Source organism: Mercenaria mercenaria, chromosome 10, assembly GCF_021730395.1.
Source record: "Mercenaria mercenaria strain notata chromosome 10, MADL_Memer_1, whole genome shotgun sequence".
Lineage (NCBI taxonomy): Eukaryota > Metazoa > Mollusca > Bivalvia > Venerida > Veneridae > Mercenaria > Mercenaria mercenaria.
The window spans coordinates 26,865,465-26,892,334 of record NC_069370.1 but is presented as its reverse complement, the minus strand read 5'-3'; the positions used below and the strand labels follow the sequence as shown (position 1 = coordinate 26,892,334).

Sequence of the window (26,870 nt, the reverse complement as noted above, 5' to 3'; positions counted from 1 at the left end):
TTGTAATTATTTCAGTAATTTCTGTTTCATAAGCAAAGTTTGACCGTAGTGATATCACATAGATAAACTGTATGCAGCGTACCTTCATTTCAGTGTAATGAGATTCAGTCATTATATAGCATATATATAATAAAACAGATTTCAACTGAGTTCAATATTTGCATACCATACTAAAGAAAAATATTCATATATAAAAAATCAGTTAAATAATTTATAACAATTATATCAAAGCAAACAAGTACTCATTTTAATATGCAATCTAATAAGTCACAAAAGCAAGAAACCTTTTCATATACAGACGACAATTGTAACAAGGAAAATCTTTTAAAAAGCACTTCTCTACATAAAAGACTCTTATTACACCCTTATTCATGTGATACGCAGACCGTATTCAGCTTCTTTCTTTAATTTGATATATGTTGGTGCTTGAACAGGTTTTTATCATATTTATTAAACTTACTTATCATTTTGAGATACATCAATATTGTTGCTAAATATACTGAGCCAAAGTTAGCTTTAAAACTGTGAACAGCGTCGTTTAGGATAAACGCTTTGTCTACATTTCACTCAGCGTAGCTCAATCAACAGAGTGAAAGAAATTGACAATCTTCCATTTTGATAAATTATCTATAATGTGTTATCAAGTAGTTTGATCTGCAAACTGAGGTCACGTGGCATAGGTAACGAAAATGAATTTAGACGGCGTCGCCGAAAAATAGAAATACTTTTAAAAGTCCTTTTTAATTGATTCTTAAAAAAAATCTAATTTCTTTTTAGCTCACCTGTCACAGAGTGACAAGGTGAGCTTTTGTGATCACCCTTGGTCCGTCGTGTGTCCGTGCGTCCGTGCGTGCGTCCGTCAACAATTTCTTGTCTGCATGATAGTGGTTTCATTTATGATTTTATTTTAACCAAACTTGCACACAACTTGTATCACCAAAAGATCTCGGTTCCTTTCTTGTACTGGCCAGATCCCATTATGGGTTCCAGAGTTATGGCCCCTGAAAGGGCCAAAATTAGCTATTTTGACCTTGTCTGCACAGTAGCAGCTTTATTTATGATTTGATTTTAACCAAACTTGCACACAACTTGTATCACCATAAGATCTTGGTTCCTTTTTTAAACTGGCCAGATTCCATCATGGGTTCCAGAGTTATGGCCCCTGAAAGGGCCAGAATTACCTATTTTGACCTTGTCTGCACTATAGCAACTTCATTTATGATTTTATTTTAACCAAACTTGCACACAACTTGTATCACCATAAGATCCTGGTTCCTTTCTTGAACTGGCGAGATTCCATTATGGGTTCCAGAGTTATGGCCCCTGATACGACCAGAATTAGCTATTTTGACCTTGTCTGCACAATAGCAGCTTCATTTATGATTTGAATTTAACTAAACTTGCACAAAACTTGTGTCACCATAAGATCTCGGTTCCTTTCTTGAACCGGCCAGATCCCATAATGGGTTCCAAAGTTATGGCCCCTGAAAGGGCCAAAATTAGCTATTTTGACCTTGTCTACACAATAGCAGCTTCATTTATGATTTGATTTTAACCAAACTTGCACACAACTTGTATCACCACAAGATCTTGCTTCCTGTCTTGAACTGGCGAGATTCCTTCATGGGTTCCAGAGTTATGGCCCCTTAAAGGTCCAAAATTGGCTGTTTTGGCTTTTGCAGCCATATAGAGACTTCATTTATGGTTTTAATTTGATACAAACTTCCAAAATATCTTCAACAACATTAAATCTTGGATTCAATGACAAATCAGATCCAATTGTAGGTTCCAGAGTTATTTTATATCTGATTACCTCCCCTGATTGTAATCAAAATGGATTTATATCAGTAAGTACTTATAGGACTTATTTGAAATTTCATTATTGTTATTAGTTGGACTGAGACAATCAGGGTAGGTAACTATGGACTGATTTTATGTCAAATTACCTCCCTTTATTTCAAATTAAAATGGGTATATCTCCATAACTAATGAAGATACTGATCTGAAATTTCATTTATGTCAACAGATTTATTTGGAAGATCCTTCTTTTGTTCACTTACAATATTTTTTTTTAATTACTTCACTTTTACGTTACTATAAATAGCTTATTTTTAGTAACTTTTTTATTATTGGCCGTAGGGAAAAACCGAGACCACTTTTCCGTGGTACAACATGGATGGTACCTCCAATTTTTAGGTGTATATGACATATCTATACCTTGTAAGATTTTTTTTTCTTTTTGGTTAAATTTCTTCCCTTTGTTGTTCCTGTCCTTTGGACTTAAATATTTTTTCTGAGGACCTTCTTGTCCTCAAGTGCAATGATAACAGGTGAACGATATAGGGCCATCATGGCCCTCTTGTTTAAATTTAATACTTTGTCACAAGCAAGATCTAATTAGGTCAAAGTTGGCCTCATGTGAGTGACTTAGGCCCACTTTGGTCATAGGGGCCTGAACATGGAAAACCTTTCTGATTAATAACTTGAGAACAACTTGACCCAAGATGTTGAAACTTAATAGGATGATTGGACATATAGAGTAGATGACCCCTGTTGATTTTTTGGGTCACTTGATCAAAGGTCAAGGTCACAGGGACCAGAACATGGAAAACGGTTTTCCAGTCAATAACTTGAGAACTATTTGAGTCAGAACCTTCAAACTTCATAGGATGATATGACTTACAGAGTAGATGACCCTTATTGTTTTTGAAGTCACTTGAGCAAAGGTCAAGGTCACAAGGGCCTGAACATGAAAAACTCTTTCCCATTAATAACTGGAGAACCACTTGACCCAGAAAGTTGAAACTTCATAGGGTGATTTGAGATGCAGAGTAGATGACCCCTAATTCTTTTGGGATTACCCGATCAAAGGTCAAGGTCACAGGGGCCTGAACATGGAAAACCATTTCAAGTTCATTACTTGAGAACCAATAGGCCCAGAATGTTTGTGGGATGGTTGGACATGCCGAGTAAATGATCCTTACTGCAGCCAGCCATTAGTGTCTCTTTTGACTTTCACTCTTGTCCCCTATTGACTTCTTGCCTATTACTACTATGCATTGGGGAAGACTACAAAAGCGTCTTGTTGGTATGTAGCATCGTGTGGTAGTCCTTTACCAAGATTGTTCAAATTATCCCCCTGGGGTTAAAACTGGGTGTGGGGGGCACAAGCAACTAAACTCAGGTGAGCGATATAGGGCCATTATGGTCCTATTGTTCTCTTTTAATATTAATTCAATTGACAAGGCTATTGAATAGTCAAGGGTTGCTGTCCTCCGGCAGCTCTTGTTTTAAAATCAATTTATTATGAGTTGTTGCCTTTTAATTACTTAATAACATTTAATCACAAAGTTCTCATGGTGAGTTTTTTAGGATTGTTGGATGTCTGTCGTCTGTCAACCATCTGAAAGAAAGAAGACTCTTTGATCAGAATTTTTTTTCACAAATCATGACTTATAGATGGTAGGTTATTTGGAGAATATACAAGATCTTCAGTTAAATTTTAATATAAAAATGTGATTTCTTTGATAACAAATATCATAAATACTCTTTCTGATAGTGGCCTGTTATTTCTGGGCAATAGTTAAAGGGTATAAGAAATTGTTGATCAGGGGAAGTAATTCAAATTGGATTTATACTGTTTTGGAAAGAGTTGTTTACCTTCCATATTGTGATTTATTATGTAGGAAAAGAATACTTAAATATATGTAGCCATTTTACAAAGTATTGATTTAGAATGTGAGAACTTTGATGTTTGAAGAATAGAGTCAGTTCAATAAACAATACAACTTTATTAAATGTAAAGTCATTAATTGTGTGCATTAAAGGAGTCATTTTGATAGCATAGAAAAATATTTGAATGGTTTCCATTAAGTATATATGCAGTCAAATTCTAGGTAAAGACTGTGGACACAGACCATTTGGCTCTAAAGACCATTAATTTCTATTGTTTTAGTGTATCCTATTAAATGTCTCTGAAGTTTTTCACCCACTGACCACTGATTGACTCTTGAGAAGATAGTCTATATAGACAGGTTTGACTGTTCATTCTGCAGGAAGTCAGACATAATGTATTTTATATTTGTGAATTGAGGACAGAATAACTCTCCAAACAAAAAATATCTTGTGATATTTGCTTGAAACATGCATACTGTATAACAGTTTCAGTTTGTGCAAACTTTTTACAAATTTGCTCTAATTTGTTTTATTTTATTTATTCAAGAAAAGTTGAATTCACAGTGTTGTGAAAAGTGAAACTGGAAATGTATCTGGATATAATATTCTGATACAATCTTTACACCAAAACTTTGAATTCTCTTGTCAGTGAATATAATAGCAAAAATAAGGTGCTTGTGAAAGACCAGTGTTTTACAGACTAGATAATGTGAATTGTCTTTCCCTTCTTCAGTTAAATTTTTAATGTTCTTAATTTCAAGAAGTGTAGGTTGTGATAGATAAACACTGCAAGAAGGCTTTAATTTAAACCAGCTGACTTGGATAAAAAGGTGGCCAGGTATACATCATGTATACAGTGTATGTGCCATAACTAGATGAAAAAATAAGGATATAGAGAGTTTTAAGTACTATATTTTTTTTACACAATTATATAGTAATATGAGAAGGTTTAAATAGACCTTGTCATAGTGGTTTGGTGTAAATTGAGGTCATAAAATAGAGAATTATCTATTTCAAATGGGATATATTTTTTATCCGTTTGCTTGAAGGAAGAGAAACTTATTTACATTGTGTACATTGTGTATAATTATATTTGTATAATGGTTTATGAACAGACATTCAGATGCTTTAAATGTGGATTTCAATTGCATTTTGGTAATGTAATGGATTTGTTTTTCTAAATTTTTATGAATGTTCAGTGACACATTTTCATATTTGCTTTATAAGTTGTTTTTTTAGCTCACTTGTCACATAGTGACAAGGTGAGCTTTTGTGATCACCCTTCGTCCGTCGTCAGTCCGTCCGTCCGTCCGTGCGTCCGTCAACAATTTCTTGTCTGCATGATAGTGGTTTCATTTATGATTTTATTTTAACCAAACTTGCATGCAACTTGTATCACCATAACATCTGGGTTCCTTTCTTGAACTGGCCAGATCCCATTATGGGTTCCAGAGTTATAGCCCCTGAAAGGGCCAAAAATAGCTATTTTGACCTTGTCTGCACAATAGCAGCTTTATTTGTGATTTGATTTTTACCAAACTTGCACACAACTTGTATCACCATAAAATCTTGGTTCCTTTCTTGAACTGGCCAGATTCCATTATGGGTTCAAGAGTTATGGCCCCTGAAAGGACCAGAATTAGCTATTTTGACCTTGTCTGCACAATAGCAGCTTCATTTATGATTTGATTTTAACCAAACTTGCTCACAACTTGTATCACCACAAGATCTTGGTTCCTTTCTTAAACTGGCCAGATTCCATCATGGGTTCCAGAGTTATGGCCCCTTAAAGGTCCAAAATTTGCTATTTTGGCTTTTGCAGCCATATAGAGACTTCATTTATGGTTTGAATTGATACAAACTTCCAAAATATCTTCAACAACACTAAATCTTGGATTCCATGATGAATCTGTCAGATCCAATTGTAGGTTCCAGAGTTATTTTATATCTGATTACCTCCCCTGATTGTAATCAAAATGGATTTATATCAGTAAGTACTTGTAGGACTTATTTGAAATCTCATTATTGTCATTAGTTGGACTGAGACAATCAGGATAGATAACTATGGACTGATTTTATGTCAAATTACCTCCCTTTATTTAAAATTAAAATGGGTATATCTCTGTAACTAATGAAGATACTGATCTGAAATTTCATTTATGTCAACAGATGGACTTGGACAATCAGTGAAGATACATATTGACTGAATTTATGACAAATTACCTCCCTTTATTTTTTATCTAAATGAATACACCTTAGCAGCTTCTAATGAGATTGGTTTGAAACGTTATTTATGTCTTCCATGGTAAGAAATAGTCATATTAGATAACTCTTGATTGAACATCGCAATCAGGGTAGATAGCTATGGACTGATTTTATGTCAAATTACCTCCCTTTGTTTCAAATTCAAATGGGTGTATCTCAGTAACCAATGAAGATACTGATTTGAAATGTCAATTGTGCCATCAGATGGACTCGGACAATCAGGGTAGATAACTTCTGACTGATTTTATGACAAATTGCCTCCCTTTATTTTTTATGTAAACGAATATATCTCAGCAGCATCTAATGAGATTGGTTTTAAATGTTATTTAAGTCTTCCAGGGTAAGGAATAGTCATGTTAGTACAAAAATGCAGCATTTGAGCCTAGGACCCTCAAACTTGGTATGGAAATTGGCCCTGACTAGGTCAAAAAGGACTGTTAAAAGAAAATGTTTATCCTGATGGTATTTAATGTGTATGCCTATGTGCTCTATGTCAAAACTTGATCATATCAGTTTGAGCAATGGTACTCAGGTGAGCGATACAGGGCCATCATGGCCCTCTTGTTTGTTTGTTTTTTTTTAACAGATTTTTTTTCTTTCTTTCTTTCTTCTATTAATGACTTCGATCAAGACTGATCATTACGTCATGCGGGTGGCAATTTAAGCAGTCAGAATCTAATACAATATATAAAAGAAGTAATTTTGAAGCCGAAATTGCTCTGACAGCCAAATTACATGTTTAAAAAGGGTAGCTGACACAACCTGCTAAAACTATGTACAAGACTAAATTACCTTACATTGACATAATGACCTTCTTAAAGGAGTCCACTGTACTAATGGAGACTGGTATAAACAGTCTGTGTGTGGAGAAGGTCTATGGTATTGAAAGGGATGACTGTGTCTGATTCTGAGTGACCTACTTGTAGTCGGGGTCAGGTACCTATATCCTTGTCAATATAAACTAGATTATTAAGTATTTTGAGACCTCTCTTTGATTTGTTTCCTAACTTGGTTGTCCAATCAGGATGCTATTAGAATAAATTTGAAAAACACATGTTGCACAAGGAATGGTTGAAATATTATAAGAAGAATTTCATTATATTCATCAAAGATCTGCATTGAAAACTACTTATATTTCAACATCAACATAAATACAAGTTCTGCATGTTAGAATCCTTTTGTGTATCTTGGTTGCTCAGCCAAGATACTGCAAGTAAAATAATTATAAATCTTATAAGAATTTCAAGAAATCGCAAACAGTAGGATTTCAACCAACCAATGGAAAAAAACAGAAACAATATATACTGTAATGAACCAATAAAAAAAAAATATTGTGAACAGTTGGATTCGAACCAACGACCTCTACGTCAAAATGGAAAATAGATATGTAGCTGTGCTCTAGACCACTCGCCCAACGGGTCTACAAGTAATTCATTATATTAGGTACCCCTGCGAAAAATAGAGACAAGTTCATGGAATAATTCCTGAACTGGAGTTCATGAACAATCCCATGAACAGCAAATGGCTGCACCATGAACTTTGGTTCATGAACAATTGATGAACTGTTCATGATCGAAGTTCATCATTTGTTTATGAACCAAAGTTCATAAATGATGAACTTTGGTTCATGAATAATCCCATGAACAGCAAATGGCCACTGGGGTTCATGAACATTTGATGAACTCCCCTGTGAAAAAGGTTCATGAACTTAATGAATGTATTCATGAACAAATTCATGAACTAGTCAAGGTAACCTGGTAGGAGTGTAACAAGTACTAAATGAAATCTGAGAGACCTGCATGTAATGGAATTCTTTGAACAATATCGGTAGAGCTTGATACAAGAAAACTTCAAAGGGTCAAAGTGTTGTTCAGTTAGTGGCTGGCAGAGACTGTTTTTTTTAGTCTCTGCTGAGTCACTGTGACAATAACATTTTCCACCCTCAACAAATGACCTGTTGAGTAAAACAGTAAACTAGAGTGGGATTGGGAGCATAATAAGAAGTAAACAATTGCTGTATAAAATACAAAACATTAAGTTAAACAATGTATAATACTAGCTTTGCTTCAGGGTCATGAAAACTTGTGACATTTTAAAAGGATTTTATATTTTTTAAAATGAACGATTTATGACAACACCATAATTACTTATTTGATATTCATTATACTCATGTTCCTTTTAAACCATTCCTAACTGCAGTATGATAAATATTTCCTTCATATTTGCTGCACAAACTTCTCAAAAATTGCTGAATCACATGTGCAAAACATTTCCCAGCATGCAACAAAATAATGGAAACTGATCGTGTGACATTATGAATTTAATGTTCATGAACATTCATATATTGTAAAAGGTAAACCAAAGTTTTATGTTTAATGAATGAACAGTTCAGAAACTCACAATTGGGTTCAAGAACTGGTACTGAACTAGAAAAAGGTTTTGAAGTTTAGTACTTTTAATGAACCTGTGTTAATGAACAATTTTGGTTCTTAGTCTAGACACCGCCTCGGTAACCTAGTGGTAGAGTGTCCGCTTTGAGTGCGGGAGGTCGTGGGTTCGATCCCCGGCCGCGTCATACCAAAGACTTAAAAAATGGTACTAGTAGCTTCCTCGCTTGGCGCTCAGCATTAAGAGGATAGTACTAGGACTGGTCAGCCCGGTGTCGGTATAATGTGACTGGATGGGGTATCATGTCACGTGTCTACGGCGTGATATTCCAGTGAGGCAGCGCTATAAAGTTGGGCATTGTGCTGACTGCTACAAGTAGACACCATCGTTTATATGACTGAAAAATTGTTGAAAAAGACATTAAACCCGAACACACACTCTTAATCTAGACCAACAGTAACTGTTCAGGAACTGGTAAAGTTCTATAAGTTCTTGAACTTTTACAGTTTTTGAACCAATGTTCAAGAACCTTCATTGTTTTAGAACCACATTCTAAGAACTGTTATGCTGGTTCAAGAACAGTTCTTTAAGTTCTTCAGAAGTTCTTGTATGTTCAAGAACTTAATACTAGTTCTAGAACATTTTTTACAGGGCATATTGTAACCCTGTAGTTCCTGAATCACAATTTCAATCATTATCTGAATTTCATTTTAAAGTTCATGAACTTCTTAAATTATTTAATGGATTTTCTGAAATGTTCATGAACTACATTTACAAGTTCATAAAATGAAAGTAATATTCTTGAACTTGAGAGTTCATGAATTTAAGTTAGTGAACTTTTCCTTGTAGTTCCTACTTTAACTGCAATTTTCAGGGGAGCATAGGTTCAAGCCTCACAGGGACCAAAATTTTTTTTTGCATTTTCTTTTTTTTCTAGTACGTTTTTAGTTCTTTCAGTCCCGCTACCAAAGTTAAAGTGTATTTCTAACAATCATAGCATCTTTATTTTATTCCGAATCACATCCAAAGGATGTTCCTGTGCTACGGTCCCGCTACCAAAGTTAAAGTGTATTTCTAACAATCATAGCATCTTTATTTTATTCCGAATCACATCCAAAGGATGTTCCTGTGCTACGCAAAAATAGTCCCATTCATGAACAGTGCGGTTGAATTATCAATGAACAAACAGTTCTTATTCAAATGTATTGCTCAAACTGACCATTTAGATTATATAAGATCTATCAATGACAAGTAAAAAATTGCTGCAAGATGCAGCAAATAGATGGTCGCACGGCCCAAAAAACAAAGTGTTTGACCCATATTCAAACTTGACCTAGATTTTATCAAGGCAATAATTCTGACCAAATTTCATGAAGATCAATTGAAAAATACTGTCTCTATCGCATACACAAGGTTTTTCTTTGATTTGACCTATGACCTACATTTTGGCCCCAGATGACCCATATTCAAACTGACCTAGATTTCATCAAGGCAATCATTCTGACTTAATTTTATGAAGATCAATTGCAAAATACAGCCTCTATCACATACACAAGGCTTTTCTTTTATTTGACATAGTGTCCTAGTTTTTGACCCCAGAAAAACCATTTTCGAACTTGGCCTAGATTTCATCAAGATAATAATTCTGACAAAATTTCATGAAGATCAGTTGAAAAATAAACCCTCTATCGTATACACAAGCTAAATGTCGACAGATGACAGACGCCGGACATCGAGTGATCACAAGAGGTTAAAAAAACCAAAGAGTAAAAATATGCCCCCAAGAGTAAACAAAATAGTGGGGAATAAATTTATTTCAAGGTAAATACAGTATTACAGCAGTATAAGTAAATAAAATGCATTTTTATATTTTACCTGTAGATCTTCTATAAAAAAAACTAGAAAAAGTTAACTTCACAACACGACAGTTTGCACAGCCAGACCAGGATTCGAACCTGGAACCTCCCCAAAACACAAATTACCATACGTAATTTCCTCAATTTTGGGTTGCTCTGCCAATTGAGCTATCTGACCAGTGGAACTGCAATATCCTAGCAATATCACTTGAGATAAATGTTCCATTTGCGGTTTTTAAAGCTGAAAGGGAGCATGAAAATGTGAAAAAAATGGTAATGGGGATATTAGTAATCATTCAAGTTTTCTACCAAGTCAACTCTGTATATAAGCTGATTTACCACCTTTTTTCTATTGAGCCTGCTGAAATTCTCTCAAAAATATTAATTAAAATCCTCTTTTAATATTTAAAACAAGCTTTGTCACAAACAAATACAAATTAGGTTAGAAAAAAAGTTTGTTTCCTGTATCCCGACCTACCCTTAATTCCGGACCCTAATTCTTCTTCATTGCCTCAGAGAAGTTTTTCTTTTAATTTAATGTTTTAACATAAAGTTGAAAAACTGCACTTTTTATGTTTTAAACATAGGCAGTGATGTTAAAAATCAACTTACTCAAGGAAAAATCAGCAGGGGCTAAGGGTGTAACGATACATCGGAATGCATTTTATCATGATACATCAGTTTGGCGATACGCATATCGCATCATAAGCCTATTATTTAGAAATTCATTTTATCATGATACATCAGTTTGGCGATACACGTATCGAATCATAGGTCTGTTTCACAATACAGAAACGATAAGTGAAAACTAGAAATATTGCATGATTTCTTTCATACAGTCAGTGTTAAAGATAGTAACTAAAGAAATGCATCATTCCAAGAGTAGAGACATTGATTAATTCGACGCCGCCAGAAGGCAGTGTCGAGTATATAGGATACACTTTTATTTTGGACCCTGTAAAGATGGTAATGAATAGTTTCGGAATGATAAACTGAACACAGTGAATAGTTTGTAAAAAAAACCCACGATATTGCACAATAGATTTTAGTGAATAAACAAAAAGAAATGGCAAAAAACATAAGAAATGTATGTAATGCAACTTATTATGTGATATAAAACATTGTTATCTGTCTTTTCTCTCTTTATTTGTAGAGCAGAAAATTTTTTTTTTTCATTTATAATTTCGTCAAAATGTTGATCCGATTTATTGATAAGGGAGGTTACTTTGTAAGTCAAGTTTTCTATTTCCAACCTTAGCATGACCTACTTACCTATCTAATTTTCTATAAATAGAACACACCGCAGATATACCATACTGCAACGCGTGAGGTCTATTGCGGACAAGGGAGCGTTCATGTATAAGTAAGGTTATGTAATTTCAGAATGTGCAGATTTTTACAGATTCCTTTTGCAGTTGTATATTTATATAATTGTTATGGTTACCTTAACTTTGAAGCATAGAGTTTCCCATTTGTGACCACATGTACAACTGGTCAGAATATTTCTAAATATTTTATAAACTCATCTTGATTCTAACCTTTGACCTTTTTTTTGCTTATGTGTCAAATACTTATTGTTTACAGATATTCACTGTCAACTAAGGTGTGCAATAAAGGGCCATCATTTGGCTGAATTTGTCAGTGACAGTTTAATACTTCTTTAAAATATGGTTAGATCAAAATATCAAATGCCATGGGACCATAACTAATCAAAGCATCAGTGACTTTCAAATAGATTTCCCTGTTGAATTTATATTTTCATTAATTTTATATGACTAGTCAATTGCTCTGGTTGTATTATATCTTGTTACTTGTTTCTTTTTTTTTACTTTTATAGATAGTTTGTTTTTGTATCTGTTCATTCCTGTCTAACTTAAAAAATAGATTTTCATTAAAACATTTTCTACACTTTGGCAGTGGGTTATTATGCTTGCTAAATTTCTTGTAATATTAGATTTGAATCTACATACTGACATATTCCTAGTAACCTTACGGTTCAACGAGGACTTCAAGTTTACCTTTCGTCCAAAAAAAGAAAGAAAAGAATTCTATGATATTCCAAAAGTATATAAGAAAGATTCATGATATTTGCTTTGTGAATAGGGGCAATTTGGAGATTATTCATGTTATATCATTCTTTTCTTGGACAAAATTTTTGGTTGTTTTGGCAACGGAAACTGTATAATCTGCATTCTGAAATCTATAATGTAGGTGACTAAAGTCCATGAAACTTTATCAGTGAATAGAAAACAGTCATTACATTATATGATAATAAAGATAATGGCTTCTGTGAACCACAACTTTGAAATAATTATTTTTCATCATTTCCTCATTTCCAAACAAACTGCATTTCTGTTAAACTTCATATACATGCTCCTGCATATAAGAACTTTTTACAGGTGCTGACCTTAAATGGTGAAATATTTACTCTAATTTTGTATGTAAAGGGACCCCCCCCCCCCCTTCTCGCAATGTCAGTGTCATTGCAGGTAGAGGATTTGTATTGCATGGTAATGCTTTTCTAACATGCTTATTCTTCAAGCTTTTAACAGTTTATAACATATATTGTATTATGTGCTAATGCTGATAATTTGTAACCAGCCAGAATAACCAAATTAATAATTAGGTGATTTCTCATATTGCAATAAATGTACTTCAGACACAACACTTGGCGGCGTCTTTGATGCTTGCATCAATAAATTTCCTTGTTTTTATTTTGTCACATAAATGCTTACTTACGATACTCAATTCCTATCGCGATATGTACCATATCGTTGCATCTGTATCACGATACATATTGTATCGTGAGTCTAGCATATTGTTACACCCCTAGCACGGGCCCAGTTGCCCATCGTTCCTAGATTTTGGGCTGGGACCCTAAATTGTTGGAGAAAATGTCCATATACCTAATGTTAAACATTTGTTTTTTGATAGTCTGGGCCCCTAAATAAAAATAGCTAGTTTATATCCCTGTTACTGATGCTCTAAAGGAATAACACCCTTATTCGTATTTTTGTACACAAAAATAGTTTCCGAAAGGTCCCACTTGATAATAAAATCCAGAATTTTTGTTTTTAATTACTGACCAGCTACCTACCTATTTGTCTTTAGCATGTTACTGGAAACATTTTTTTGGCCTTACATACATGTATACCTAAATTGTAGTCATACAGGGTATCTTAAATACTATATGATTTTTAAGACGGGGAAGTGTGCAGATTGGAAATTATACACTGTTTTTCAATGTGAAAGCACCTAAGTGTTTTTGAATGGGACTAAAATTACATTTTCATCGAGTGGTTGCGTAATCTCCCTATAAATCCATATCTACATTTACGGAAATACTCCCAACATTCAACAATTAACTTCTGATCATAACTGGGAGGTCAGGGCAGTTGTTAAAAACTGGGGATATCTTCAAATAAATCAAATAAATGTAGCACAAAATATGCAATTATAGCTGCTGTCACTCATGCAAAAAAAACCTGAAAAATGTGTTAGTGTCATAATCTAGGGCCTATGTAAATCTTTATCACTTTAATTTTATGTCAAAAGCATTGATTTGTCATTCAATACATTCATACACTAACAAGAGACCAAAACACAATTTTCGTCTTGTAATCAAAACTAGCAGAAAAGTAGTGGTTGTTATTTATCATCAGGAAGTACATGTATGTACCAGAAGACAGCGAGTCAAAATTTTTCACGAGGTCTCAAATCGCCCATTATCTGGACTATCATTGGACCTTATAATAAGACGAAATGCCCCCTTGTGCAGGACATTGGATTATGTTTAACAATAGCTCGCTTTAATAATTGGAAAAACCTTGAACAGCGCCACCTGCCGAGTGTAACATATATACATGTGTAGTAAATTCGCGCCGTAAGTCACATTGTCTATTCTAGGATTTCGTTTTAAAATATATATTGTACTGTACATATATGGACCATCTATGATTTCAAAGATTTTTCTATCTATAATTTTACAGAACATACAAAATCCTAGCTAGACCTTTTATCTCTTTAGACAAGCTTATACATCGGATTATTTCGACTATCTATCTCTTCATGCTGCCTCACGCCTCTTGTTATCATGAAGTATGTACAAGAGAAAATTCTCTCCAAGACACCGAGTCAAAAGTTCTGACGCGGTCTCAAATTGATAAATTAAAATGCCTAATGTTTCAGTAACTGTTTCAGACATTGGGATATGTTTATAAATAGCTTCGTTTAATAATTGGAAAAACCTTCGCAGCGCCACCTGCCAAAAGTAGCATATGTACATGAATGTGTAGTAAAATCGCGCCAAAAATCAGGTGGTCTATTGTTTACATTATTCTGTCTTCAAAAACTTAACATTTGTGCACATTAAAAAATGATACTTTGACTGCAACTCACCTCTATAAACCTATTAGAATGCGTAACTAAGCAAAAAGTCTTCTAAAGCATAATATTTATTTATGTTTCCTACTGATAGTGTAAGTAGGTCATCACTTAGGGTGACTCGCTATGTTTCGACTATCTATCTCTTCATGCTGCCTCGCGCCTCTTGTTATCATGAAGTATGTACAAGAGAAAATTCTCTCCAAGATACCGAGTCAAAAGTTCTGACGCGGTCTCAAATTGATAAATTAAAGTGCCTAATGTTTCAGTAACTGTTTCAGACATTGGGATATGTTTATAAATAGCTTCGTTTAATAATTGGAAAAACCTTCGCAGCGCCACCTGCCAAAAGTAGCATATGTACATGTATGTGTAGTAAAATCGCGCCAAAAATCACGTTGTCTATTGTTTACATTATTCTGTCTTCAAAAACTTCACATTTGTGCACATTAACATTATTCTGTCTTCAAAAACTTCACATTTGTGCACATTAAAAAATGATACTTTGACTGCAACTCACCTCTATAAACCTATTAGAATGCGTAACTAAGCAAAAAGTCTTCTAAAGCATGATATTTATTTATGTTTCCTACTGATAGTGTAAGTAGGTCATCACTTAGGGTGACTCGCTATGAGTTTAGTTTATTCTAAAATTTAGATCAACACATGTGAATTGGCACTCAAAATGCATTGTTATCAAAAACAATATTGTTGGTAACAACTTACCTTGTTCTTGACAAAATCCACTTCAAAATATTTTAATAAAAAAGGACGTTACACTGACTACACTTTATGTACAGCAAGAATGACATAATTTTACTGCGCATGCGCGAATGGCCCTGCGCGATTAATTTGAAAGGCTGAATTTGATCAAATCCGATTCAATATAATGCAAATTCTGCAAATATTGCAAAATATAAACCAGAAGGAACAAAATTAAATAATATTAATTCTATTATTGTTGCGATTACACGTTAGAATATTCACTTTCTGAGTGTCAAACGAAAATTTAACAGAAATATGACTCGAAGGGAAAAAATTGTCAAATCCGAACCCATTGCACATTCTAAAACCACCTCTAGATGCCGTGCAATAAGGTATTCCAGCCCATAGTTACATCACAAGCTGGGTCGGACAGAGTTCATCTTAGATTTGAGGCACATTAAAGTTGTATTTGTTTCTCATTCATGTTTATTCATAGACTGGCATTTAAACAGAAAAAATAAATCTACCAAAAACCCACAACCATCAGACATTTCAAGGCTTTGATTCAATGTTGGAGTAAGAATTCTGTCTCATTAAATCAGTTTACTTGAGGCACCCTAGAAAAAAATGATATTGACAGTTTTATTTTGTGCTTTATAATTGTTTACCAATAGAGAAAAGGACGGGTATTTTGACAGGTTAAGACAAAATCTTGGTAATAATTATTACAATCTCATTGTATCCTAACTTCAACATGGCATTAGAGAAAATAATTATTTCCCACGCATTTCATCTAGTGTAGCTATTATACAAGTTCAATTTCATAATGCAATAGGTGACTGACTTATATCCACGTTGGGTTCACTAATTCGACAGGGGGGCCGTAAATTCAACATCCTAAGGGAGTTTTAAAAAGATATGGAACACAAGGAATTAAAACTCTTTTAAAAACATTTTGTTTGTTTAAACATAGAAATTAACAATAAGCACATAAGTGTATGCCAAAAAAGATACCTGTTAAATATTTCACAACACATTTTGTAGTTATTTAAACAAAGTCAACTGTCCTTGGATTTCTGATTCTTTCAATCAGAGTGTGATTGTTTCTCTTGGTGTAGACTTTGATAGTAAAGAACTATTTTAAGTTTCAAGTCAAAAGCTTTAATAGTAACAAAGCAAGATATTTGACCAAAAACTCGAGCTAAAAATGCTACATTTTCATAGCAGTAAATATTCAAGTCACGTATCTGTCATAATTATGGTTTAAGGTTATAAATGCATTGTTGTATATTACATATTTTCTAACAGCATTTTCAAAATCATATATTATTTGATTACACTGTACTGTATGCCAATGTTATTACCTTTTTTCACGAGTTCGCTTTGTTGTGCGTCTGCAGGTCAAATTTTCTCAATCCCTGGTGAATTATTTTTAATGTAAAAGGGCTGTACATTCTATTTTAAGGTTTTATTAGTCAATCGAGAGCCAAATCAAGACAAATATATTTCTTTGCTCCTCGCTCGCTCCTGATTTTCTCAAAAACAAAAAAAAATATTTAAATTATCTTTAGCTCATCAGATTTTTTGAAAAAAAATGATGAGTTATTGTCATCACTTGATCGGCGTCGGCGTCAGCATTGCCTAGTTAAGTTTTATGTTTAAGTCAGCTTTTCATCTAAACTATCAAAGCTATTGCTTTGAAACTTGCAACACTTGTTCAACATCATAAGCTGACCCTGTACAGCAAGAAACATAACTCCATCCTGCTTTTTGCAAGATTTATGGCCCCTTTTGTACTTAGAAAATATCAGATTTCTTGGTTAAGTTTTATGTTTAGGTCAACTTTTCTCCTAAGCTACTGCTTTGAAACTTGCAACACTTGTTCACCATCATAAGCGGATGCTGTACATCAAGAAACTTAACACCATCCTGCTTTTTGCAAGAATTATTGCCCCTTTTGGACTTTGAAAATCAGTTTTCTTGGTTAAGTTTTATGTTTAGGTCAGTTTTTCTCCTAAACTATCAAAGCTATTGCTTTAAAACTTGCAACACTTGTTCACCATCATAAGCTGACCCTGTACATCAAGAAACATAACTCCATCCTGCTTTTTGCAAGATTTATGGCCCCTTTTGGACTTAGAAAATATCAGATTTCTTGGTTAAGTTTTATGTTTAGGTCCACTTTTTCTCTTGAACTATCAAAGCTATTGCTTTGATACTTGCAACACTTGTTCACCATCATAATCTGACCCTGTACATCAAGAAACATAATCCATCCTGCTTTTTGCAATAATTATAGCCCCTTTTGGACTTAGAAAATCAGTTTTCTTGGTTGAGTATTATGTTTAAGTCAGCTTTTCTCATAAACTATCAAAGCTATTGCTTTAAAACTTGCAACAGTTTTTCACCGTCATAAGCAGATGCTGTGCATCAAGAAACATAACTCTATCCTGCTTTTTGCAAGAATGATGGCCCTTTTTAGACTTGGAAAATCATGGGTAGGACAATATTTCTGTTATGCAAAAAAAAAATCAGATGAGCATCAGCACCCGCAAGGCGGTGCTCTTGTTTCACTTGCCATCTCAAATTTTTTCAGAAAAAAATCAGATGAACAACTTTTCAATTTGGTGTGGCCATAACTTCTAATGACATGCCAAAACTAGTTCAATAAGTCAACAAATAACTAAAGTCTAGACTCTATTATGTATTGATAAAATATAGATCTCTTGTTTAGTTCCAGAAAAAAAAAAATATATCGCAAACAGTAGGATTTCAACCAACCAACGGAAAACCGGAAACAATAATATACTGTAATGAACCAACAAAAAAAAAAATTGCGAACAGTGGGATTCGAACCAACAACCTCCACGTCAAAATGGAAAATAGATATGTAGCTGCGCTCTAGACCACTCGCCCAACAGGTCTACAAGTAATTCATTAAATTAGGTAGTATATAAATAGTATCGAAACATGTCGAAGTTATGAGCTTGACGATATTTAGATCCTTATTTCAACATCCCCGGCATCAAGTTCAAATCAGACTAGAAGCACGACCCAGACTTTCAATTACCAAAAACAACAATAGATAAGGTGTTTGAAATATATATAATACAAAATTTAGTAAAACTAAAACCACCCTTTGTAGGTATGCTCCTTATCGGCTCCTGTAAAAAGGGATTTTTGCATTTCTTGGAATTTTATGTGAAACTTTTGAATTTTGAACAGTAATGTTTCAACAAGAAATGCGTTTTTTGGACAAAGATTTTTTCATGACATCAATGCATTTTGACATCATCTGGTTGTCAATCAAAGTGTTAAATGAAACAAAGCAATTAGTTAGATTTGTTAATACTTATATAAGTATGTCGAAGTTACGGACCTGTCGACCTGTTCCAAAAAAGCACAGAATATGTGGAAAGAGAAAAATCTGATTTACTTCCCTTTATTAGCTTACCTGTCACGAAGTGACAAGGTGAGCTATTGTGACCGCTTGATGTCGGTAGTCCGTAGTGCGTCGTCCGTCAACAATTTCTAAAAAAAATCTTCTTCTTGAAAACCACTGGGCAGAATTACACCAAACTTCACAGGAATGATCCTTGGGTGGCCCCCTTTCAAAATTTTTCAAAGAATTGAATTCCATGCAGAACTCTGGTTGCCATTGCAACCAAAAGGAAAAACTTCAAAAATCTTCTTCTCAAAAACCAGAAGCCCTAGATATTTGGTGTGAAGCATTGCTTAGTGGACCTCTGCCAAGTTTGTTCAAATCATGACCCCGGGGTCAAAATTGACCCCGCCCCAGGGGTCACTTGATTTTACATAGGAAAATCTTAAAAAATCTTCTTCTCAAAAACCAGAAGCCCTAGAGCTTAGATATTTGACATGTAGCATTGCCTAGTGGACCTCTCCTAAAATTATTCAAATCATGACCCCGGGGTCAAAATTGACCCCGCCCCAGGGGTCACTTGATTTTACATAGGAAAATCTTAAAAAATCTTCTTCTCAAAAACCAGAAGCCCTAGAGCTTAGATATTTGACATGTAGCATTGCCTAGTGGACCTCTACTAAAATTGTTCAAATCATGACCCTGGGGTCAAAATTGACCTCGCCCCAGGGGTCAATTGATTTTACATAGGAAAATCTTCAAAATTTTTCTAAAAATAAACCAGAAGGCCTAGAGCTTAGATATTTGACATGTAGCATTGCCTAGTGGACCTCTACAAAATTTGTTCAAATCATGACCCCCGGGGTCAAAATTGACCCCGCCCCAGGGGTCACTTCACTTGATTTTACATAGGAAAATCTTCAAAATTTTTCTAAAAATAAACCAGAAGGCCTAGAGCTTAGATATTTGACATGTAGCATTGCCTAGTGGACCTCTACAAAATTTGTTCAAATCATGACCCCCAGGGTCAAAATTGACCCCGCCCCAGGGGTCACTTTATTTTACATAGGAAAATCTTCAAAAAATTTCTAAAAATAAACCAGAAGGCCTACATCTTAGATATTTGACATGTAGCATTGCCTAATAGACTTCTACAAAATTTATTCAAATCATGACCCCCGGGGTCAAATTGACCCTGCCCCATGGGTTTACTTGATTGTACATAGAAAAATCTTCAAAATTTTCTAAAAATAAACCAGAAGGCCTAGAGCTTAGATATTTCACATGTAGCATTGCCTAGTGGACCTCTACAAAATTTGTTCAAATCATGACCCCACCCCAGGGGTCACTTGGTTTTATATAGGAAAATCTTCAAAGTTTTTCTAAAAATAAACCAGAGAGCCTAGAGCTTAGATATTTCACATGTAGCATTGCCTAATGGACCTCTACAAATTTGTTCAAATCTTGACCCCCGGAGTCAAAATTGACCGGACCCCAGGGGTCACTTGATTTTACATAGGAAAATCTTAAAAAAATTCTAAAAATAAACCAGAAGGCCTAGATCTTAGATATTTGACATGTAGCATTGCCTAGTAGACTTCTACAAAATTTGTTCAAATCAAGATCCTCGGGGGTCAATTGACCCCCACCCCATGGGGTTACTTGATTGTACATAGAAAAATCTTCAAAATTTTCTAAAAATAAACCAGAAGGCCTAGAGCTTAGATATTTCACGTGTAACATTGTCTAGTGGACCTCTACAAAATTTGTTCAGATTTTGACACCCCAGGGTCAAATTGACCCAGTCCCAGGGGTTACTTGATTGTACATAGGGAAATCTTCATAAATTTGCTAAGAATAAACCAGAAGGCCTAGATCTTAGATATTTGATATGTAACATTGCCTAGTAGACTTCTACAAACTTTGTTCAAATCATGACCCCCAGGGTAAAATTGGTCCCGCCCCAGGGGTTACTTGATTGTACATCAGAAAATCTTCCAAAAAATTTCTAAAAATCATCTGTTTGACATTTGAAACATGTAGCTCATATTACTCAGGTGAGCGATCCAGGGTCATAATGACCCTCTTGTTCTAGAATATACCTAGATATTTATTAAAGTTGAAATTTGAAATGGTTCACTAAAAGTCGACAGACACAAGATACCACTTGTTAACTTGGATTGTAATGAAATTAGAAAGCAAAACACACTGATAAAACTTTATATGGTAAAGACTGATTTGTAACAGTTGTGCATTTGTTAAGATGTTTGCGGATGTTTATATCAAGTACATCCTCACACCACTTAAGGTATGAATATATTCAAATGTTGATGAGTGTGACCTCTAATCTTGGGTTGCTGAATCGAATCTGCAGTGACAATGGACACAAAGATTTACTGAAGTGGTTCCATTGCATCAGTAAAAAAATATGAAATTTCCACTTATAAAAAATCCACAAAGTTGCTCTTCCACAAATTAGCCGTTTTGACTGAAACTAAGAAATTCTATACTGGCAAGGTTTTAACTTCTGAGTAGTGTAGTAGTCTTTAATTGTATTCTAATATTTGATGTCTGTTTTGCAATAGTTTCCATTGCATACATTGATATCTGAAGACAACTGAAGTGCCTTGATTTTTTTGGGCTCGGCTCAGATATTTGATGATAGTATAATGGATATCTATTTATTCCATCTCATTATTATCCCCCGACGAAAGTCGGAGGGATATAGTTTTGGCATTGTCCGTCCGTCTTTCCGTCCGTCCGTCCGGAGCCATATCTAGGAAATGGTTGGGAATATTTATTTAAAACTTCATATACATGTTCACCACAATGAGTTGTTGCGGCCCATCAAGTTTCAGTTAGATTGCCCAAGTAACACCAGAGTTATGGCCCTTAGAAGTTTCTAGTGTTAACTATATAGGGTACTATAAATATGGCAATTTCTGCATCATAACTTTTGATATATTTGACCTAGAACTATGAAACTTAAACAGAATTTAGATCACCATAATGTGGTTGTGTACACACAATTTCATTTGGATTTATTTGTAAATTAAGAGTTATTGCCCTTTAATTGTATAAAAATCCACATATTTGTACATAACAAACTTACCATTTTGTAGAATTTCATTAAATTTCCTTCATTCTTTTCCATGAACATTTATTGTAAACATGTGAAGTTGTGTACCCACACCTGGTCACCCCCTTACCTTGATCACACACCCCCCCCCTATCCCCCCCCCCCCCCCCCCCCCCCCCACAAAAAAAAAAGAAAAAAAAAAAATTCATTCCTTATTTTAGATTTTTTTCAAACAAACTTCATATACATGTTCACCACTATGAGTTTATGGGGCCCAACAAGTTTCAGACAGATTGCCCAAGTAACACCAGAGTTATGGCCCTTAGAAGTTTCTAGTGTTAACTATATAGGGTACTATAGATCTATAGATATGCCAATTTCTGCATCATAACTTTTGATATATTTGACCTAGAACTATGAAACTTTAACAGAATTTAGAGCACTATAATGTGGTTGTGCACAGACAATTTTGTACGGATTTCTTTTTGTAACTTCAGAGTTATTGCCCTTTAATTGTCTAAAAATCCACATATTTGTATGTAACAAACTTACCATTTGGCAGAATTTCATTAAATTTCTTTCATTCTTTTCTGTGAACACTTATTATAAACATGTGAAGTTGCGCACCAACACCTTGTCACCCACTTGCCTTGGTCACACCCCCCCCCCCCCCCCCCCCCCCCCCCCCCCCCCCCCCCCCCGCCCCCAAATTTTTTTTTTCATTTCTTATTTTAGATTTTTTTCAAACCTTCCAAGTTGTACCATTCCCCCACCTCACTTCTCCACCCAGTCAAGCCCACCACTGATCATGCATCCTCTGCCCCCCCCCCCACTCCAACTTCACCCTTTTACCTTTTTTTTTTTTTTTTTCATTTTTAATTTTCAATCAATATTTATAATCAGCATGTGAAATTTTGTTTCCTCTCCCGTTCCCCTGCACCCCCACCCCCTAAAAAAATAAATATATACATATATCTATATATAGATATATATATTTCCATTCCTTTTTTTTTTTTTTAAATGTTCAAACCTTCAACATGTTAAGTTGTGACTGCACAAACCTTACCCTCAGCCATGTTCAAGATATCTTACCTGTGTTCTCTTAAGGACATCTGATCTTTTAAGTTCAAATGTACATGTACAAAACAGCAACACCTGGTGCCAAACCACTCAAAGACAATATTTCATTCCAGTGAAACTTCAAGCTCATATTTCAATTAACTGCATTTAATTTTAAAAGCTAAGCTTATTACAGTAAGCATATCCCATTCAAAATAAATTCTTTAGTCAGGATCAAAGTATCATACATTTATTATGTACTCTTTAATTAAATATTTGTTTTCTGTTAAATTGATTTTGACTAATGAAATTATTTGCTTCTTATTAACATCCTTAACTTTTTGCCGGATATATCTTTTTGCCATTCCTCAGCGGGGGATACCAATTCATCGAATTTGCGTGTTTCATCTCATTTTAAATTGATCACATTGAAATATTGTTTGTCTTGGATATTAAATTCACATGTGTAATAGACTTATTAGATCACCAGAGCAAAAAGTGCTCAAGGTGAGCTATTGCGACCGGTCATTGTCCGGCGTCCGTCATGCGTCAGTGCATCGTGCGTCAACATTTGCCTTGTGAACACTCTAGAGGCCACATTTGTGACCCAATCTTTATGAAACTTGGTCAGAATGTTAGTCTTGATGATCTCTAGGTCAAGTTCGAAACTGGGTCATGTTGGATCTAAAACTAGGTCAGTAGGCCAGATCAAAGGAAAAGCTTGTGAACACTCTAGATGCCACATTTGTGACCCAATTTTAATGAAACTTGGTCAGAATGTTTGTCTTGATGATCTCTAGGTCAAGTTTGAAACTGGGTCATGTGGGGTCAAAAACTAGGTCACTAGGCCAGATCAAAGGAAAAGCTTGTGAACACTCTAGAGGCCACATTTGTGACCCAGTCTTTATGAAACTTGGTCAGAATGTTAGTCTTGATGATCTCTAGGTCAGTTTTGAAACTGGGTCATGTTAGGTCAAAAACTAGGTCAGTAGGCAAGATCAAAGGAAAAGCTTGTGAACACACTAGAGGCCACATTTGTGACCCAATCTTTATGAAACTTGGTCAGAAAGTGTCTTGATGATCTCTAGGCCAAGTTGGAAACTGGGTCATGTGGGGTCAAAGACTAGGTCAGTAGGCCAGATCAAAGGAAAAGCTTGTGAACACTCTAGAGGCCACATTTGTCACCCAATCTTTATGAAACTTGGACAAAATGTTAGTCTTGATGATCTCTAGGTCAAATACAAAACTGGGTCATGTGGGATCAAAAACTAGGTCAGTAGGCCAGATAAAAGGAAAAGCTTGTGAACACTCTAGAGGCCACATTTGTGACCCAATCTTAATGAAACTTGGTCAGAATGTTTGTCTTGATGATTTCTAGGTCAGTTTCCAATTGGGGTCATGTGGGGTGAAAAACTAGGTCACCCGGTCAAATCAAAGGAAAAGCTTGTGAATACTTTAGAGGCCACAGTTGTGACTCAATCTTTTTGAAACTGGGTCAGAATGTTTGTCTTAATGATTTCTAGGTCAGATTTGAAACTGGCTCATGTGGGGTCAAAAACTAGGTCACTAGGCCAGATCAAAGGGAAATCTTGCCAACACTCTAGAGACCACAATTCAAGCTTGAAACTCATTAGAATTAGTCAGAATGTATGTCTTGATTATCTATAGGACAAATTCGAATCTGGGTCATGTGGGGTCAAAAACTAAGTCACCCGGTCAAATCAAAGGAAAAGCTTGTGAACACTCTAGAGGCCACAATTGTGACCCAATCTTTATGAAACTTGGTCAGAATGTTTGTCTTGATGATCTCTAGGCCAGGTTCGAATCTGTGTCATGTTGGGTCAAAAACTAGGTCAGTAGACTAGATCAAAGGAAGAGCTTGTGAACACTCTAGAGGCCAATCTTTTAACTCAATCTTTATGAAATTTGGTCAGAATGTTTGTCTTGATGATCTGTAGGTCAAGTTTGAATTTGGGTCATGTGGGGTCAAAAACTAGGTCAGTAGGCCAGATCAAAGGAAAAACTTGTGAATACTCTAGAGGTCACAGTTGTGACCCAATATTTATGAAACTTTGTCAGAATGTTTGCTTTGATGATCTCTAGGTCACTTTTGAAACTGGGTCATGCGGGGTCAAAAAGTAGGTCAGTAGGCCAGATCAAAGGAAAAGAATGTGAACACTCTAAAGGCCACAGTTGTGACTCAATCTTTATGAAACTTGGTCAGAATGTTTGTCTTGATCATCTCTAGTCAAATTTTAATCTGGGTCATTTACGGTAAAAAACTAGGTCACATGGTCAAATCAAAGGCAAAGTTTGTGAACACTCTAAAGGCTACCTTTATGAAACTTGGTCAGAATGTTTGTCTTGATGATCTCTAGGTCAAGTACAAAACTGGCTCATGTGGGGTAAAAAACAAGGTAAGTAGGCCAGATCAACTCTGGTGAGCGATATATAGGGCCATCATGGCCCTCTTGTTTTTTAGTTATTATATATATTTACTTTCTGGTTATTTGTCATTCAATAATTTTGCATTTTAGACCAAAATTCAAGGTACTGTGACATAAAAACAACATACATACAGCACTGGAGAAAATGTTCTCTTGCAGTTATCACTCATTGGGATTTTGTAATTAATTAATTTGCCATCAGTGTCACTAGATACTTGTTTATTGCAGTTTGGTTATGGAATTAAAGAAGCTTGACTGATTAAAAAAAAAAAATCAGGGCAGCTTATGTCAGTGGTAGAAAATCGATGGATGAAAGAGCTGGCATTGCCTTTTATTAGCTCAACTGAACTTTGTTCAGGGTGAGCTATAAGTATAGGTCGATTGTATGGCATCTGTCGTCCTGCGTCTGCATTTTAACTTAATCATCTTCTCCTCAGAAACTACTGGTACTTCACCAGGGCAGTAGCATTGTGGCATGGATCTCTTATCAAGTTTTTATGCCCCCGAAGGGAGGCATATAGTTTTTGAACCGTCTGTCTGTCGGTCTGTCAGTCTGTCTGTCAGTCTGTCGGTCCGTCCACAATTTTCGTGTCCGGTCCATATCTTTGTCATCGATGGATGGATTTTCAAATAACTTGGCATGAATGTGTACCACAGTAAGACAAGGTGTCGCGCGCAAGACCCAGGTCCGTAGCTCAAAGGTCAAGGTCACACTTAGACGTTAAAGGTCATTTTTCATGATAGTTGGGCGTGTCCGGTCCATATCTTTGTCATCGATGGATGGATTTTCAAATAACTTGGCATGAATGTGTACCACAGTAAGACGACGTGTCCCACGCAAGACCCAGGTCCGTAGCTCAAAGGTCAAGGTCACACTTAGACGTTAAAGGTCATTTTTAGTCCCCTACTGGTTGAAAACCAGTTTCGGGGACTATAGGAATGCACTTTTCCGTCATTCCGTCTGTCCGTCCGTCCGTCTGCAATTTCGTGTCCGGTCCATAACTCTGTCATCCATGAAGGGATTTTAATATTACTTGGCACAAATGTTCCCCATGATGAGACGACGTGTCATGCGCAAAACGCGGACCCCTAGCTCAAAGGTCAAGGTCACAATTGGAGGTCAAAGGTCAACAGGGCTTTTTTCCAGTCCGGTCCATAACTCTCCCATCCATGAAGAGATTTTAATATTACTTGGCACAAATGTTCCCCATGATGAGAGGATGTGTCATGCACAAATCTCGGACCCCTAGCTCAAAGGTCAAGGTCACAATTGGAGGTCAAAGGTCAACAGGGCTTTTTTCCTGTCCGGTCCATAACTCTCCCATCCATGAAGAGATTTTAATATTTCTTGGCACAAATGTTCCCCATGAGGAGACGACGTGTCATGCGCAAAACCTGGACCCCTAGCTTAAAGGTCAAGGTCACAATTGGAGGTCAAAGGTCAACAAGGCTTTTTTCCTGTCGGACAGTCCGGTCCATAACTCTCCCATCTATGAAGAGATTTTAATAGTACTTGGCACAAATGTACCTCATAATAAGACGATGTGTCATGCACAGCTTTCAGACCCCTAGCTCAAAGGTCAAGGTCACACTTAGCAGTCAAATGTTAACATAGCATGAACAGGGTCTGT

The 26,870-nt window shown here is 35.5% G+C and overlaps 1 protein-coding gene across 9 annotated transcripts in view; it reads left to right on the top strand.

Moving 5' to 3' along the window:
• The window catches only part of LOC123559586 (PTB domain-containing engulfment adapter protein 1-like), a 228,074-nt gene that overhangs the window by 57,287 nt on the left and 143,917 nt on the right, over positions 1 to 26,870 (top strand). For 2 of the 9 annotated variants that reach the window (XM_053552556.1, XM_045351531.2), the window contains exon 1: positions 4,447 to 4,580. The exons of 4 other annotated variants lie outside the window; for them this stretch is intronic. Coding sequence is in view for 1 of the 5 variants with exons in the window: in XM_045351532.2 (XP_045207467.2) it covers positions 4,808 to 4,830 (23 nt within the window). In the remaining 4 variants the exon portion in view is untranslated. Of the gene's footprint in view, positions 1 to 4,441; positions 4,581 to 4,666; positions 4,831 to 26,870 lie in introns of those variants that run through there. 3 more of the 9 variants (XM_053552559.1, XM_045351532.2, XM_045351530.2) reach the window with 3 other exon arrangements.